Source organism: Triticum aestivum, chromosome 3D (genome assembly GCF_018294505.1).
Source record: "Triticum aestivum cultivar Chinese Spring chromosome 3D, IWGSC CS RefSeq v2.1, whole genome shotgun sequence".
In the NCBI taxonomy this organism is placed as follows: domain Eukaryota; kingdom Viridiplantae; phylum Streptophyta; class Magnoliopsida; order Poales; family Poaceae; genus Triticum; species Triticum aestivum.
Genome location: NC_057802.1, coordinates 607720297 through 607738968, shown reverse-complemented (window position 1 = coordinate 607738968; position 18672 = coordinate 607720297). Strand labels below are relative to the sequence as shown.

Here is an 18672-nt window from a genome sequence, read left to right as displayed (position 1 = left end):
TCTCGCCAACTATTACTTCTACTACTATGGCTAACGATTAGCAATAAAGTAAAGTAATTACATGGTGTTTTTCATTGACACGTAGGTCATACAATAAATTAAGACAACTCCTATGGCTCCTGCCGGTTGTCATAATCATCGACATGCAAGTCATGATTCCTATTACAAGAACATGATCAATCTCATACATCACATATATATAATTCATCACATCCTTTTGGCCATATCACATCACATAGCATACCCTGCAAAACCAAGTTAGATGTCCTCTAATTGTTGTTGCATGTTTTACGTGGCTGCTATGGGTTTCTAGCAAGAACGTTTCTTACCTACGCAAAAGCCACCACGGTGACATGCCAATTGCTATTTACCCTTCATAAGGACCCTCTTCATCGAATCCGATCCGACTAAAGTGGGAGAGACAGACACCCGCTAGCCACCTTATGCATCAAGTGCATGTCAGTCGGTGGAACCTGTCTCACGTAAGAGTACGTGTAAGGTCGGTCCGGGCCACTTCATCCCACAATGCTGCCGAATCAAGATAAGACTAGTAACGGTAAGCAAATTCAACAAATCATCGCCCACAACTACTTTGTGTTCTACTCGTGCATAGAATCTACGCATAGACCTAGCTCATGATGCCACTGTTGGGGAACGTAGCAATAATTCAAAATTTTCCTACATGTCACCAAGATCAATCTAGGAGATGCTAGCAACGAGAGAGAGGGAGTGCATCTTCATACCCTTGAAGATCGCTAAGCGGAAGCGTTACAAGAACGCGGTTGATGGAGTCGTACTCGCGGCGATTCAAATCGCGGAAGATCCGATCTAGCGCCGAACGGACGGCACCCCCGCGTTCAACACACGTACAGCCCGGGGATGTCTCCTCCTTCTTGATCCAGCAAGGGGAGAGGAGAAGTTGAGGGAGAACTCCAGCAGCACGACGGCGTGGTGGCAATGGAGCTCGTGGTTCTCCGGCAGAGCTTCGCTAAGCACTACGGAGGAGGAGGAGGAGAGGGCTGCGCCAAGGGAAGGGTGTGGCTGCCCTCCCACCCCCTCACTATATATAGGGGAAGGGAAGAGGGGGCCGGCCCCTCTAGATGGATCTAGAGGAGGAGGCGGCGGCCAGGGGAAACCCTAGATGGGTTTGGGCGCCCCCACCCCCTAGGAAACTTGCCCCCCAAGCCGGGAGGGGCGGCTGCCCTAGGGGTGGCGCCCCCACCTCTCCTGGTTACGTGAGAGGGGTTGGGAGGGGCGCACAACCCCTTAGTGGGCTGGTTTGCCCCTTCCCCTTGGCCCATAAGTCCCCCCAACGCTTGCCGGGGCCTCCGAAACCCCTTTCGGACATGCTGGCCATAGCCTGGTACCCCCGGAACAATTCCGGACTCCAATACCCTTCGTCCAATATACCGATCTTCACCTCCGGAGCTCCTCATCATGTCCAGGATCTCATCCGGGACTCTGAACAACCTTCGGTAACCACATACTATTTCCCATAACAACTCTAGCGTCACCGAACCTTAAGTGTAGACCCTACGGGTTCAGGAACCATGCAGACATGACCGAGACACCTCTCCGGCCAATAACCAATAGCGGGATCTGGATACCCATATTGGCTCCCACATGTTCCACGATGATCTCATCGGATGAACCACGTTGTCGGAGATTCAATCAATCCCGTATACAATTCCCTTTGTCTATCGGTATGTTACTTGCCCGAGATTCGATCGTCGGTATCCCAATACCTCGTTCAATCTCGTTACCGGCAAGTCTCTTTACTCGTTCCGTAACGCATGATCCCGTGGCTAACTCATTAGTCACATTGAGCTCATTATGATGATGCATTACCGAGTGGGCCCAGAGATACCTCTCCGTCATACGGAGTGACAAATCCCAGTCTCGATTCGTGCCAACCCAACAGACACTTTCGGAGATACCTGTAGTGCACCTTTATAGCCACCCAGTTACGTTGTGACGTTTGGTACACCCAAAGCATTGCTACGGTATCTGGGAGTTGCACAATCTCATGGTATAAGGAAATGATACTTGACATTAGAAAAGCTCTTAGCAAACGAACTACACGATCTTGTGCTATGCTTAGGATTGGGTCTTGTCCATCACATCATTCTCCCAATGATGTGATCCCGTTATCAACGACATCCAATGTCCATGGCCAGGAAACCATGACCATCTATTGATCAACGAGCTAGTCAACTAGAGGCTTACTAGGGACATGTTGTGGTCTATGTATTCATACATGTATTACGGTTTCCAGTCAATACAATTATAGCTTGAACAATAGACAATTATCATGAACAAGGAAATACAATAATAACCATTTATTATTGCCTCTAGGGCATATTTCCAATAGGTAACACATGGGGGCAGCGGCGTCCATCTCCCTCCTCCTCCAACGGCAGTGCACAACGGGTTGGCGGTGGCCAGGAGATCTCCGGCTGCCGTTGGCGGATGAGATTTTATCTGCGATGAGATCTGATTTGGGCCCGAGGGTTTTAGATCAAGATCCACTGCGGCTGCGCCTCGTCTCGACAACGGCAAGAGGAGATCCCCCTGGGTAATCTTCGCGGCACGAGGACGTCCGGGTCTCTTGGCCCGGGCATGGTGGTGGTGGCTGCCTTCTCCACCGAAGGCGGTTGGTCAGGCTCGTAGTGACGGATCTTCGATCCCACTATTAGCACCGGCGGCGAGTTAGGGAGACATAGTCGCCGGTGAAAACCGAGCCGACTACGGTCATGGCGGGCGAGGGCGGCGTCTACGTCGTTACCTTGATGAAGGCATCGTCAAGCAACTATCGTCAACCTGCTCGTTCCGCTCCGGGAGAAATCCTAAGATCACCGGATCGGACGATGGCGGCGCTGCGGTGTCGTGTTCCCTATTGGGGGCATCGTTGTGGAGCGGCGCCGGATGAAAGAGGCGTGAGGCGGTGTGGTGTGCCTTCTCTCGCGTCGACGACGGCGGGTCTCGGCGGCATGGAGCAGCGGGGTCTCGGCGGTGGGCGTGTGATGATGGACAAGCGCAGGGTGGTGGCGTTGTCCGGCGTCGTGGTGGCGTCGACGGCAGCTAGACCGGGCAAGGTAGATGCAATAGTACAACACTAAAGATGGATTGGTGGCAGGTGGCTGCGGCGGCCTCATACCCGGCATGCGTCCTGGTTGAGGAGTGCGCCGGACTGGTGGGTGCCCCATACCCGGCAGGAGTCCTAGTTGAGACCTCAGGTCTTAGATGTTAGGTTTGGCTGCGAGGTCTGTTTGGTATTAGGCCCAGACTATCAGCATCCCTTCATCAACTGGATAGGAGTAGCGACGGGTGTTGCCTAGACGGTGGCTTTAGTCTTACTGTTGTATGACTTTGTAAGGTCTTGTGTGAATAATTAATAAAGTGGCTACATGCATCGCCCAGATGCAGAGGCCGGGGGTCCTCCTCCTTTTCTAAAAAAAGTGAAACTTGATAGTGACAGAATTTCTAAAGTTGGGGTTTTACATTTTCCCTTTTTAGGAACAAATCCAGTTGTTGGAAAAGCATCCAGTTATTGTGTTGATTTGATAGGGATAGTTTTGGGTTTGATCTTATAGCTAGCTACTGAACTAATCTTTACGTGCATCCATGTTTGAATTCTGCTTATGGGGCTCACCCATGTAATCTTGAATTGACAACGGGCAACCGAATCTGCTTGAAGGAAGCAAGTCCAATCCGATAGCTATCCTCTCTGTATATCGTCAAGCTTCTATATAAGGTGCAAAGCCCAACAAGCCACATGTACAATCATCTCAGTACAAAACTAAAGGATGCAGCAAACACGTAACATTTCAAGGCATAACTAAAGCAAAAAACAAATACGTACATAACCACCATCGAGAGGTGTCATGTACTGTACAGAACCAGAGGCCCTGCGCACTAATCTCTAGCAAGCTGACAGGGAGTGTAATCCACGTACAAAATAATTATAGATACATAGGCATACAAATGACCTTCAAGCGTGCGTCTGAGCATGCCCTTTAGCACACTCCAGTCTTTTTATTTTTCTTTACCAGGGACATGCAGGCCGCAACGAACCTCTTCTCGGTGTCCAGGACGCTCTTCTGTGTCACGGTGTCGTCGCCGTCGACGCCATTGCCGTTTTGTGTTGCGGTAGGAGCAGTGACCTTAATGGCATGGGCTGCATGCGCGTCCAGCTCGTGCAGGACCTTGTTGATGTCCGCGAGGAGCCGCTGGGCGAGGCTCCGGCTGAAGTCCTCCCTGATGACCACACGGAGGACGGCGACGTGCTCCGCATCCGGAGCCATCGTGTAGGCTGGCACGATCCAGCCGAATTTCCGCAGGTTCTCAGAGACGTCGAACACGCTGAATTTGGTGCTGTCCTTGAGCGAGGCGGCGACTAATGGCACGCCGTCCTCCTTGGACACGATGCTGAATCGGCCAGTGGCCTCCATGCCCTCCCTCAGCACGGCTGCATTCGCCTGGCAATTCTCCATGATGTGCTTGTATCCCTGTCAACAAGTCAACACGAAGACATAACTTATGATAAAATTACCAAAGTTCTCTCAAGTCCTAAAATGAGGGAAAATGAACATACCTCGAAGCCAAGGCGTATCAGTTGATAGTATTGTGCAATTATCTGGCTTGCACCTGAACAAAAATGGCATGTACTTAAGTTGTTGAAACGGCATATAACAGAGGATTCATGCTCAACTACAGAACAATTAATACTGACCTTTGGAGAAGTTCAGTGTAAATGTGGGCTGATCTGTCCCTAGATAGTTTATATGGAAAATGAGTTCTTCGGGCAAATCGTCTTTGCTCCGCCAAACGACCCATCCAACACCAGGGTAGACAAGGCCATACTTGTGTCCACTAACATTTATGCTCTTCACCAATGGTAGCCTGAAGTCCCACTCAAGCTCAGGATGTAGGAAAGGAGCGATAAATCCTCCACTAGCAGCATCAACATGGATTGGCACATTCCACCTGCATTATGTGTATCATGTTAAAACATATGCCAACTATGTTTCTTTGCTATACTTCAACAAAACAATTTAGTCAGTATCCATCACTAATTCGCTATCATGCCTTAACAACAATGATGCATCTTTTCTGAACAATTTCAAAGCAATTTGCCTAATTGGGACACAACTGTAAGCAGATAAAATGCATACCCCGTTTCCTTGTTCTTTTCCACAAGAAGGTCATTCAATAGTTTGACATCTTCGTACTCTCCAGTGAGAGTTGATCCCAAGATGGCTGCAACACATATAGTGTTCTCATCCACCATCTCAACGGCCTTCAAAGGATCCATTACATAGTATCCTTCAGTTAACTTGACCTCCTTCAATTCTACTTCAAAATATCTAGCAAATTTCTCCCAGCAAACCTATTAACATGAGAGAGGTTACGAGAGGCACCTTTAAAGTACACACTGTGGTAAAAACGAAAATATTCTACTCCACAGAACAACAACAATAGTACCTGAACATTTGCACCAGTAACAATGTTGGGTTTGTCATATGGCTTCCCCTCCTCCTTCCTTTTATTTGCCCACTTCCTCTTGAACGCAAGGCCTGCAAGCATTATTGCTTCCGAGGATCCAACTGTTGAGACTCCAATAGCTTTCTCATCCTCGTTTATCGGTGCATTGAATAAGTGAGCAATCATATTGACACAACGGTTCTGCAAATTGCAAACACATAATTAGCAAATGCATGTACACGTGCTGAAGGTTAATAACTTCTCCGTGCATTCCAATGATGCATATCAATGTAACATGCATACATATATAGGAGCAGCAGCAGGAGGAGGAATATTAGCTAAATTACTTTTTGACTCCAAACATACCCGCTAGTCACTTGTTGTGGGACCTCCAGAATAGATATCCTACATATATATGTCGAAGAAGAGAGAATGCGGTATATGTGTAACACAACATACGTGGTATAGCAACTACTACAAGAATAATACGGGCAAGCATCCCAATCAAATATCTACGGTGGAATTTTATCCGCTAGAAACCGGTTCAGACAGGAGACTCTCAACCAAGGGACATCAATTGTGACGTCACTTACTAGAACTACTAATTGTGGCATCAATTTTGAGTAGTATTCTTAGAAGTTAAATTACTACTGCTGCTCTTACTACTACTACTGCTGGTGGTGCAAATAAACTGTGATCACGGACCTGGAGCTCGGTGGTGACAGGGTACTCGTCCATGTCGACGTAGTTCTTGTTGATGGAGTCCATGATGAGCTTGTCGCACTCGGGCTCCATCCACGTGGTGACGAAGGACGCCAGGTCCAGCCGCGGGTTGCCGTCCAGCATCAGCTCGTCCGTGATCATCTGGTACGCCGTCTCCTTGGGGATCGAGTTCTCCGGCATCCGGTACCTGATCGAGGCAACAAACACTCTTGTCAGACGGCTCGCCCTGGCGTCGGACCGGTCGGCGGTGGTGGTCGGATATACGGGTCGTCACCTCGGGAGCTCCACGCGGGCGTAGCGCGACGAGAAGGTGTTGTACGCGGACTCGCCGGGGCCGGAGCTCGAGTGCGAGATCACCATGGTCGCCGGCGCTAAGTCCTCTGCTCTCCGCTGCTTGGCCTGCTTGCTGTCACAACGACGGCGTGTGTGTGTTTGGTGCTTGTGGTGCTGAAGTGTCGGCCGTGGAGTACTACTATAAATAATTTAACAGAGAGCCGGATTAGCTCGCCGGAGCATTACCGGCATGTGTACGTGCATGGGAAGGTGGAGTTGTGCGGCTCGGCCGGTCGCTGCCAGTCAGCATCGCCATCGATCATTCTCGCTGTCGACAGCCTCGAAGGCACCAAGACATATCGCCAAAAGGAAGCAAGGTGGCGGCGGGGCCCTCGGCGAGGCACACGTATGCGCGCTCCGTGGCACGCGTGGCGGGGCGAGGTGGCCAGGTGACTCATGACGTTGCCATTTGTTAGTGTTTATTATGCAGGAGATAGATTCCTACGCTCTCACATGGGTGACACGCGTATCGGTCGTCAAGCTGCTCACCAAAAGAGCATCGTCTCCGCTACACTACCAACCCCCGATCGTACCTAAAAGATGCCCACAAGCCACAAGCCAACTTCTCATCTTGTTGCTCCCTATATTATATTTAGACAGACATTATTGCTATGCTTTTGGGCAAAAAGCTTAGACACCGACGTGGAGACCGACGGTGCACTCATCAAAGCCTTGTTTTTGGGGGAAACACATGGAAGATTTTTTTCGATGGAAAGAATGTGGTTTCAATTTTTTCAAAACAGTTGGAACCATTATTATTTAACAACAGGACCCGACCAATCCCACAGACCGTTTCGCCTAGAAGATTCCCACAAACCACCTTCTCATCTTCTTGACAACTATATATTTCATTTTATTTAGCGAGATATGATTGCTAGGTTTATGGACCAAAATCTTACACACAGAAGGTGCACTCGTGAATGCCTCTTTCTGCTAAAAATGTGGTTTCAACTTTTTTCAAACAATTGGAATCGCTATTTCAAAGCATTATGAGTGGTATTACTATAATTAAAATAAGTTATTCTTTAAGGGGATGGTAGGTACTTGCCGGAGCAAAATCCGGCAGATCTCTAGTAAGGAGTCCCGAACTGGTGATCTTGGCATGATGGTAACAGGAAGTAAAGGGACACAGTATTTACCCAGGTTCGGGCCCTCTAGAAGAGGTACGATCCTACATCCTGCTTATATTGTATTGATTATGGATGGGGTACAAAGTACAAGATGATCTACCTCAAGATCGTATGAATGAGTCTAGTCTAAAAGCCTTGCCTCTATAGACTAAAACTCTCGGCTTATATAGGGGCTGAGGGGTACCTAGAGTTACACATGGTCGGTTGCATCTAGAGATAAACATGCCGAATATTTGAATATGCCTTGAAGTATGTGCCAAGTCTTCGTAGGATTTCATCTTGAGTACACCGAGGGCCACAACTATGCGGTCCATTCTTTGATTGTCGGTGGTCCTTGGCCTGGCCCATGATCGGCAGACCGACGTGGCGAGAAAACCATAATCTAGGACACCGTCAGTAGCCCTTGAACTAGTCTTTCTGCCGAGGACCGTAAATTATTCCTCGAGACAGCTTCTTCTGGTCTTCGGCTTCGTAGAGGAATCGGATCTTCCGAATTAACTCCATATCCGAGGATTCTTTGAAGTCCGAAGTTGATGAATTATATTCGACGTTTACTTTATTGCAGCCATGTGTAAACCCGAGCAAGGACGCTCGCTAGGTACAGGGTTGTCTTTTACAAAAAAAAAACCTTCGAAACATTTTATTTTTAAAAGATCCGAAGACCTTTAGCTTAACTGCGAAATCTTGCTATGTGGTAGTGATATGTCTTCAACATATCTACTTTTCCAAATACTTTTGCTTTTGTTTTGGATTCCAATTGCATGATTTGAATGAAATTAATCTGGACTTACGTCGTTTTAAGCAGAACTACCTTGGTGTTGTTTTTGATGCAGAAATAAAAGTTCTCAGAATTAGATGAAACTTTACGGAGTTTTATTATTGAATATATAAAAAATACTAGTGCAAAGATCTACCGGAGGGGGGCCACCAGCAGCCCACAAGGCAGGGGCGCTCGCACCCCCTAGTGCACGCCGTGCTATCTTGTAGGGCCCACGGGCGGCTGTCTAATCTAATTCCACGCCTACAAATACCGTCTTCTTGAGAAAAAATCAGGGACAAAGTTTCATCGCATTTTATGATACTGAGCACTGTCTTTGATATTCCGATAAATCGGCCGATTTATCGCTTACCGGTGTCTAACCGATAAGATAAATTGGCTGATAAATCAGCCGATATGCCGATAAAATGGCTGATTTACCCCTCAACGAGGGTCGACCGATAAGTTCCCGATAAGCGATATCCCCAACATTGATTCTGAGCCGCCGTCACCGCCTGTTCTTTGTCGGGAGGCCTGATCTGGAGTCTATTCGGGGCTCCGGAGAGGGGTATTCGTCACTGTCATCATCCTCAACCTTTCTTCATCAACAATTTGATGATGCTCACTACCGGGAGTAAGTAATTCCTTCGTAGGCTTGCTGGACAGTGATGGAGATGGATGAGATTTCTTACGTAATCGAGTCAATTTCTTAGGGCTTGATCACTGTGTTCTGATAATGATGTTACTATGACTTTGCTATGCTTAATGCTTGTCACTAGGGCTTGAGTACCATGATTTCACATCTGAACCTATTATGTTTTCATGTATATTTTTGAGTTCTTGATTCTATCTGCAAGATATGTGCACCTGTTATTGTTCTAAATCATAGACCCAAGGTCACAATAATTGGGATACTCTGCGGGAACGACTGAATTTGAGGAGTTTATGTATTCACTATGTGTTAATATTTTGTTCTGGTTCTCTATTAAAAGGAGCACCTTACTTACTCTTAGTTTCCATTAGGACCTTACTGCTGCGGGAGGGTAGGATAAAAGATGACATGCAAGTTCTTATTTCAAGCATGTATGACTACATACGGAATACATGCCTACACATGGTTGATGAATTAGAGCCATTGTATATCGCTCTAGATCGTGAATGTGACATATTGAATTTCATGCAAATATCCATCATTGATCCAATGCCTACACTTTCACAATATTGCCTTTGCTTTAATCACTATTGTTGATGTTATTTCAATCACTACAAAACTGCTACTACTATTGTTGATGTTACTTTGTTACTACTGCTATTATCACTATTATCATACTAGTACTATGCTAGTAATAAATTTCTGCAAGGAAGCGACCTGTCAGATGTGGTTGAATTGAAAACTCAACTACTAAGGCTTATAAATATTCTCTAGCTCCCCTTGTGTCGAATTAATAATTTTGGGTGAAATACTACCTTCGAAGACTGCTGCGATCCTCTATAATTATGGATCATCAAGACTATTTACTGACGCCATTGCTAGGAAGCATAAACAACGGCATTAACGTTCGAATCAATACAAAGTGGCAAGTAAATTCTCAAACAAGCAAGTAAAAAGCAAGCATTCGAGCAAGTGGCATAAGTGCCACACTAGTAGAAAACAGGGCTTTGGTTCGGCCAGAAAAGAGCATTAATCCCGGTTGCATTACGAACCGGGACTAATGTGAGCATTAGTCCCGGTTCGAGCGGCTAGGGCACCGTACAGGCATTAGTCCCGGTTCAAATGGGACCTTTAGTCCCGGTTGGTGCCACGAACCGGGACTAAAGGGTGCGATGCCCATTAGTACCGGTTCGTGGCACCAACCGGTACTAAAGGTTAGACCTTTAGTCCCGGTTCGAGCCACCAATAGGTACTAATGGGGTTTGAGGCATTAGTACCGGTTCATGGCACGAACCGGTACTAAAGGTCCCATTTTCAAACTCTACCCCCCCCCCCCCGCCCTATCGCCTTTTCAGTTTTGTAAGAAGCAAAAGAAAATGATAAAAACTTCAAAAATTAAAATCCTTCCAGATGTAGTTATGTTACTACATGTACTAGTTAGGAAAATTTAAAAACTTAAATTTGGACATGTTTTGCAAAAAGTGTAGGGAAAATGTAAAACGGCCATAATTTTTGCATACGATGTCAGAAAAAAACGTATAATATATCAAAATGTTCAGCACGAAAATCCGCATCCAATTTTGACCGCCTACGGCCTGTTTGCAAATTTTTAGAATCCTCAAATTCTAAAAGGAAAAAAAGTTATGCTCAAATTTCTATTTTTTCTTTGAATTTTTGTTAAATCTGGTCAAACTACTTATTCAAGAAGTATTAGTCAAGAAGTATTAGTGTTACTAAATAATTATTCAAGAATATTAGTGTTACTAAATAATTATTTCAGTTTTTTTGAATTTTGGTCAAATCTGGTCAAACTGTGATCAAACTGTGGTCAAACAATGGTCAAACTAATTATTCAAGAAATATTGGTGTTACTAAATAATTATTTCAGTTTTTTTGAATTTTGGTCAAATCTGGTCAAACTGTGGTCAAACTATGGTCAAACTACTTATTCAAGAAATATTAGTGTTACTAAATAATTATTGTTTTTTAGAACAATAGTTTCAAACTCAAACAGTGAAATGCGTGACTTCATGCTCAAGCTAAATTCCTGAGGGTTAATAGGATTGACATCTTACTATTGTCAGGAAAACAACAAGTGCAGACTTGGAAACGAGGGAGAATAGAACCCGGAAGTTAAGCGTGCTCAGGCTGGAGTAGTGAGAGGATGGGTGACCATCCGGAAAGTTAGATGATTTGGAATGATGAGGGGTGATTAGAGATTAGAGGTTAAATTGAGCAGTGATGAGGGGCGATTAGAGATTAGAGGTTAAAATAATTCAGAAATTTGAAAATAAAAAAATTCAAAAAAATCAAAAAAAATCATAAAATTTCCTTTAGTACCGGTTGGTGTTACCAACCGGGACTAAAGGTGGACCTCCAGGCAGCGGCCACGTGGAGGGCCTTTAGTCCCGGAAAGTTAGATGATGAGGGGTGATTAGAGATTAGAGGTTAAATTGAGCAGTGATGAGGGGTGACCGTCCAGAAAGTTAGATGATTTGGAATGATGAGGGATGATTAGAGATTAGAGGTTAAATTGAGCAGTGATGAGGGGTGATTAGAGATTAGAGGTTAAATTGAGCAGTGATGAGGGGTGATTAGAGATTAGAGGTTAAAATAATTCAGAAATTTGAAAATAAAAAAAAATCAAAATTTTTTTAAAAAAAATCATAAAATTTTCTTTAGTACCGGTTGGTGTTACCAACCGGGACTAAAGATGGACCTCCAGGCAGCGACCACGTGGAGGGCCTTTAGTCCCGGTTCGTGTAAGAACCGGGACTAAAGGGGGAGGCTTTAGTAACGACCCTTTAGTCCCGGTTCCAGAACCGGGACTAAAGGCCCTTATGAACCGGGACTAAAGGCCATTTTTCTACTAGTGCCACTAAACCAACACATTGCATGAAAAGTTGACCGCAGCCAAGACCATCTAGAGACTTAAATGAACGCAGAACAGTTGAACCCAATAACAATGACAAGAGTTAGCTAGCAGCACACCACACAGTTTTGGCCATTCTTTTCTTGTGTGGGCCAAGGTTCTTTTTTAAGAGGATGATTACCACCACCCTCTGCATCAAGCGATGCACATAATCATATTATTATGGATCAACCCAAAGTCACCTTCCTGGCAACTACTATCGCTACGTCTACAAACTTGATGATGTACTCTGACCTTGCATCAACACACACCATATACTTCGATGGCCTTACCAAGCCACTCATTGGCAAGCTGAGAGCACCAACCGGTCTAGTTAGACCATTTGCGCGCACCGCATGCGCATGCTCTAGAACTGGCCTCTGCCATTTTCCGATGTCCAACCTTCAGGTGCGATCAACGCATTCATCTCGCTAGGCCATTCTACCGTCGACGCCACCGCGACGTCAGACATCTCCACCATCATGCGCACGTCGATCCACACGCGTCCATCACCAAAACTCCGCCACGCCATGCCGCCGAGACCCGCCGGCGGCCTTGCGATAGATGTAACACCGCTCCTCCTCTTATCCTATCTAGCCAGCACCTACTCCAAAATGATGCCCCGAAGAGAGAGAGAACGGCACCGAAATCACCGTCATCATTTGATCCGGGAGGCTCATATCTGGGACTTAAAATGAAATTTTGGATGTGCGGATCCGAAGGGAATATGAATACCGGAGTTTAAATCCCCGATCTAAAAGTTACACATTCGGCTCAGCCGCGCGGGGCACACTGCAATGTTACACGTTAAATAGCTCAGAACGCCTTAAATAAAACTATGCATGTGGTCTTACATCTCAAGTTAAATATGTATCCTCTTCAATGGACCATATCTTATTTTCTATGGACTGATAAACCGTGTGCGTCCTTGCCATCCTGATGATATTGTGTCGCATTGTTGGGTGTTCTCATGGATAGAACAACTAGCGTTTTATTTGTAGAGCAACACAAGGCGTTCTGTTCTACTGACAAATGTGATTTTAACTAAATTTAAATATAGGATTTTTTTTTTCTTCAGTTGCAACGCACGAATATATGTGCTAGTTATATACTCCATCCTCCCAAAATAAATGTCTCAATTTATACTAAAGTAGTACAAAATTATACTAAAATTGAGACTTTATTTTAGACGGAGTGAGTGCAACATAAACAGGCGCCTTCGGGAGGCGTCGGTTTGTAGGTATGTTTGCAGAAGCGCGATTTCAGAAGCAACCCCTGTGAGGTTGCCAAAGGAACAACCGCACGTGAGGGGAAACGAGGATTCCCCTAATTAATCGTATGTATTAATTAGTCTTAACAAATTCTTCATGTAATGAAGCATTGAAGCCACCCAACATAAGCATACAGTACTCCACATCTAATGAGTACTCCCACCGTCCTTGAAATAGTATATTTTCGACTTTGTTGGAGGGTCACTCCGCAAAAAAGAAACTTTATTGAAGGGTCAAACTATCTTAAAGTTTGATCGAGTTTGTGAAAAAAATGTCAATGCTTGTGAAACCAAATAGATATATGATGAAAATATATTTTATCATGAATCTAATGCTACTAATTTGATGGCATAAATGTTGGTCTATTATTGTATAAAAACATAAAAAAGTTTGACTTTCCAACAAAGTTTAAAGTACACTCTTTCAAGGAAGGAGGGAGTACTAGTCAAGCAAAAATACGATGGTGAACATGGTTTCACGCGCACCCAAATAAATAGTAAATTCAGAAAAGTACTTGAAAAAGTTTTAAAAATCTGAAATTTTGGAGTATGAAACTTAGTCGACCATTGTATTCCAGTGGCGAAGCTAGCCAAAAACTATATTACGGTGCAAATATACTAGAAACTACTCCTCGTCATCGTCCTCCTCAGTGGTGTAGTCCGACGACAGAAACGCGTCATCCCACCGAGGATCGTTGTCAGCAAAGGTCGACGCATGTCCCAGTTTGCATTGCGCTATCGCCAGTGCCTTCCGCGTACGCCTGTCCGCCCGTTCCGCGGCTCGCTTTGCCTTCCTCTCCGCCCAGAAGGCGTTCTCGATGGCGACGTCCTGGGGGAAGTGCTGGCGCCACTCGGCCATGGAGTACTCGTCCGCCTCGGTGGGAGGAGGCGGCGCTCCCGCCTATGGTGTTCGCGGCGGTCCTCGTCGGTTATTAGCCGCCGCGGAGGCACGAGGTCCTGCGCCTGCTGGCACGTCCACGCGTCGTCAAAGTTTATCTGTGAACGTGGCCTCGAGAGGCGCCACGCCGCCGCGTCATACGCGCGGGCGGCCTCGTGGGCGATCTCGAATGTCCCGAGACCGAGACGCACGCCACTGAAGCGGATCTCCGCGTAGAACATGCTGAAAGGGCAGACACGGATGCCACGGTAGCTGGAGCTGCTCCGGGCGCGTGGCGGCATGTCGACGGCGGGGGAGAAGGCGCGGCGGCGTCGGTAGAATGGCGCGGCGGGGCGCTGGATGCAAGGAAAGAAGGGGGCGGCGGGGAAGAAGAAGGCGCTCGACTGGCGGTTGGCGGGCTCAGACGCGCGCGTCGGACGCCGCGCGCCGGGCCGCTTTTTCGCGTGCGCGCGATATTTTTTTTCCCGCGCGCCGGAATCTCCCGCGTCTGTTGGAGCGCGCCAAACCGCTCCGCACGCGATAAAACATGCTTTTCCTGCGTGCACGATATATAGCACGGCTGTTGGAGATGCTTTTCGACAACAACTCTAGCCCCAGTAGCAAGCGTCAAACCCAAAAAGGGAGCACACGAAGAAAGAAAAGAGCATCCAAGTGCCAGAAAAGCAGACACACTAAACAAAGCATGACAACAGAAATAGACATATCATCAAATAACTGAGGTCGACGAAGTTTATGCCATGAGTTCGATTGAGAGTTCGCCATGTATGCAAACCTTTGGGTAAGCTCATCATCCTTTGAAGTGCTCTCAAATATCGTATCTGTGTTGCCTACTACAATAGCATCAGGCATGTGGTGTTCCTTTGAAAGTAAGAAAGCAATAGTTCCATTAGCAGATTTAGCAGAGCAATCCGATAACCCACATAACTTAATCACGCAACTAGGCCTCATGAAGCAAATGAATCTAATTCATGAATCCACCGCACACAAGTCTTGAATTTCAAATATATGAGAACGGGAAGCAAAACGAACCTACGGAGTTGCCATAGGAGACACTCTCGGCAGAGCTAATAGCATACTTATCATGTAACAATGACCTTGGCCCTGGGAGACACTCTCGGCAGAGCTAATAGCTTGGTAAGAACCATGCTGCGGTCTATTTGACCCTTCCACTCTAATTTCACTTCTTCCAAAGCAGGTGCCCAGGTCAGTAGCTTTGCCACGAAATCGACTTCGTAGTCCCGACCCCTAAATTCTTTCACACTAGCTGTTACGAGATGGTCCATTTGCATTTGCAGGGTAAGCTCTTGAATGCTAGCCTTATCCTCATCCCATGTTCTCGAAGGGTAACTCTGCATATATTTTTTCTCACAACGATTAGGTACCGTAAACTCAACGAACATGGATTGGATGGTCGAGGGAGGGAGAGGATTTACTGGAGGCATACATACCAACATCCCAAGGTTCTTCAAGTTGGGGGCATTCTGAAATAATGAACACGCGGTCAAGACTTGCCTCTGGTCCGAAAGGCATATCACAAGATAAATATCCTCTAGGCGAGTAAACACGACAGGGAGCTTCGTAACTATGCACCCCTTTGATAGATACTGCAAAAAGAAAAGAAAAAAAAAAGGAAATGGCAACACACATTAGTTAGAAGGCAGAAGAAGGCCATAGTAATGTTGGAGCAAATAATAGCTCACCTTCATGAAAAAACCACCAACTAAAAGCATTTCGATGTCACTCAGGCTTCCCAATGACTGCTTGACATGGCTTTCCTTGTCATGCGGAATTGGAACAAATTGATATGACTTAGCTTTGAGATCAAGAGAGAGAATGGCCTCCTCCAGATTAGGGGCATCTAAATTAATGTCTTCAAAGTACCCATCAACAAGATCTTCCAGTGTAGGAGATTGAATGTTTAGACATTTGATGCCCTCAAAAGAAGTTAATCTCAAATAAGTCAGTTCAGGACAAAAGGAGATCAGATTTTGGATATCCCTGTCTGTGGAGGAGAAAAAGCTCAGGCTGAGGTAAGTTAGGCTCTTGAAACCTTGGAATACCCGTGGCAAGCTGATAATGCAGTTTTTCAGTCGCAGAGACTTCAGATCGCCGAGAGAAAAGAGGCATGAGGGAATCCTATACATTGGCCCTGAGTTCAACTTGATTATAACTGATCTTGGTGATTTTCTTGACAGCATGAGCATCCACCTACCGAACTCATCATGGTAATTTTTGTTACCTGAAATATGACACTCTTCTATAGTTCCTTTGTGGAGTGATAGCACCATATCGACCAACGTAACGAACTTGGTTCGTGCAAAATTTCCATCGCGCAGAGATATTTTTGGCATATTAGCCCATGCATCCCTCCAAGTACTTGATAAGGTGCAAGTCCTAACTGCTTCTTCGACATTCAAAAGGGAGAGGATGTTGCCCTTTATCTCTGGCGGTAGGCTGCTCAGTCTATCTAAAGTCACAACACATATACCTTCCGCCCTGGCCTTTTTACAGGTACTCATTGCTTCAGAATCCAGATTAAACTTTCCTAGCATTTCCAGAATACAGGGAGCCTAAATTAGCGTGCAGTCTACCACATATCACTAAAAATACAATACATGCAGAAACTAAATGGTACACTAAGTAAGTTGCTTGTTCATAGCAAAACAGAAAACAAGCAACAAAGGAGATATGGCAGTTTAGGGAAACAAGTCCGCTATGTTTCTATGAGCAGAACATAACTCAACTCCTGCGTTGGGTTGGTATAAAGAGAAAAGCTTTCATTATCATTTTACATGTGTTAAAAGACCCTAATTTGTGATCTTGAAGAGCAAACATGTGCCACGCAGAAAGTTGAAAGGGATTTTCTTTTGTTGAATACATGGGCCGTCATTTGAAGAATATTTTATTAAAATTTGGAAGAAAGTAAACCTTGCATTGCAAAATATGGACTGGACAAACAATATAGGGTATATAACTGAGACTCTGTCAACTTTACTTCAGGACAGAGTCAATTTGCACCTGAACAAAGCTTTCTGTTCTTAACCTAGATGTGGACTTGCACCCAAATTATTCACGAGCAGCATGTTTAGTTCCAACATTAACTAGAAGCATGATGGACATGTACTAAACTGGATTCAGTTAAGCAATTTTAATATAAACAAGCATGTGAACAACTGAGTAACAAACAATCTTGCTAGTCGTTAATACTCACAGAGCAATCAGATAACCCACATAGCTTAATCACCAGAGCAATTGAACCAAATTCATCAACCCAACGCACACAAGTCTTGAATTTCAAATATATCAGAACAGGAAACAAAACGAACCTACGGAGTGGCTCAGTTGCTGCAGGAGCGCCGGAGAACGGACGAAGGCGACGCCGCTCGCCCGCTCCGACCTGGGGCCTGGGGCTTGCGCGCCGGCGCTGCCGCCGAACCGGAGCGCAGAATCCAGAGGGGCGAGGAACGAAGGCACGACGCCACGCCGGATGCCTCCGCCGCCGCGGCCGTGCCGTGTCTAGGGATCAAAATGGTCTGCGACTCGTGGTCTCTCTGCGCTGCAGGGCTGGGGATTTCAGAATTGGGCTTATGGAGAGACTGGGCCACTGGGCCATATACTGGGTTAGAAGTTCGAACCCCCAAAAAGAAAACAGACGACTGGGTTGGAGAGATGCGCACCTTAAATTTTGTTCACTGCGTAGGATTTTTTTTTCCGCAGATTCCCGCCGGTTTGACTCTTTTGTCTAAGGCCTCATTCGGTTTGGAGGAAATCAAAACATAGGAATTAAGAATAGTATAGGAATTTGATAGGATGGCATTTGCTATCCTAAGGAAATGTCCTGCCTTGTTCCTACGCACAAAATGAGTTTTGAGTGGATGTGTAGATTCCTCCAAAAACACAGGAAATGAATAGTATTCCTATTAAATCCCCGTACGCGTTTCCTATAAACCGAATGCATCTATAGAAATTTTTCCTATGCAATCCTTGTTCCTACGTTTTTCCTATAGAAATCCTCCAAACCGAATGAGCCCAAAGTATGACTATTTCCCCACTTTCATTCAAAACAAAGAAAAGAAATTCCATGTTTTTTATGGTGCAAGGTTGCTTATCGCCCATGGCTCTTGCCGCATTTGGTGCATGGATGGTTAGTGAATCCAAGTCATAAGACCGACGATCAGGTCATTTTCCAGTTTGTACACAAAGCTTTGTAGCAAGCAATTTATATATCTAGCCAAGTTCAATAATGAAATGTGATATTCCCAGTTAAAATAAAAAAACTTACCATGAGATCAGGGGTATCTACATCTTTTCGGCTTCATTTGTGGTTTGAAAGTGACACTAGGTTTACGCGCTCCTCTCAATGCACTAGGTTTTCAAACTCCAAATGGTGTGGATGATGAAGACGCAAGTATTAGCTAACAATATGTACTTTTATTGACCATCTTCAACATTGATCTCCTCGACGCTCTCCCTCTCCTGAGCGGTGCTCCTCTCCCTCCCTTGAGCCCGCCGAG

At 45.7% G+C, this 18672-nt stretch overlaps 2 protein-coding genes across 3 annotated transcripts; both read right to left on the bottom strand.

The window, feature by feature from the left end:
- Positions 1-3730: 3730 nt before the first annotated feature.
- LOC123075872 (glutamate decarboxylase) lies at positions 3731-6767 on the bottom strand. Its single transcript, XM_044498371.1, has 7 exons — positions 6482-6767; positions 6190-6394; positions 5485-5685; positions 5175-5389; positions 4733-4986; positions 4595-4647; positions 3731-4508 (listed from the first exon to the last, which is right to left on the bottom strand). Exons 1-7 carry the CDS (start codon positions 6565-6567, stop codon positions 4017-4019), a joined length of 1506 nt encoding a protein of 501 aa, XP_044354306.1. The 5' UTR covers positions 6568-6767; the 3' UTR covers positions 3731-4016.
- An 8258-nt stretch (positions 6768-15025) lies between these two features.
- Positions 15026-17722, bottom strand: LOC123075870 (F-box/FBD/LRR-repeat protein At1g13570). Of its 2 annotated transcripts, none has more exons than XM_044498369.1 (4): positions 17485-17722; positions 15859-16703; positions 15607-15762; positions 15026-15507 (listed from the first exon to the last, which is right to left on the bottom strand). In XM_044498369.1, exons 2-4 carry the CDS (start codon positions 16675-16677, stop codon positions 15238-15240), a joined length of 1245 nt encoding a protein of 414 aa, XP_044354304.1. In that variant the 5' UTR covers positions 16678-16703; positions 17485-17722; the 3' UTR covers positions 15026-15237. The 2 variants fall into 2 exon arrangements, with proteins under 2 accessions (XP_044354304.1, XP_044354305.1); XM_044498370.1 differs by having other exon boundaries at positions 15859-16698.
- Between the last annotated feature and the right edge of the window lie 950 nt (positions 17723-18672).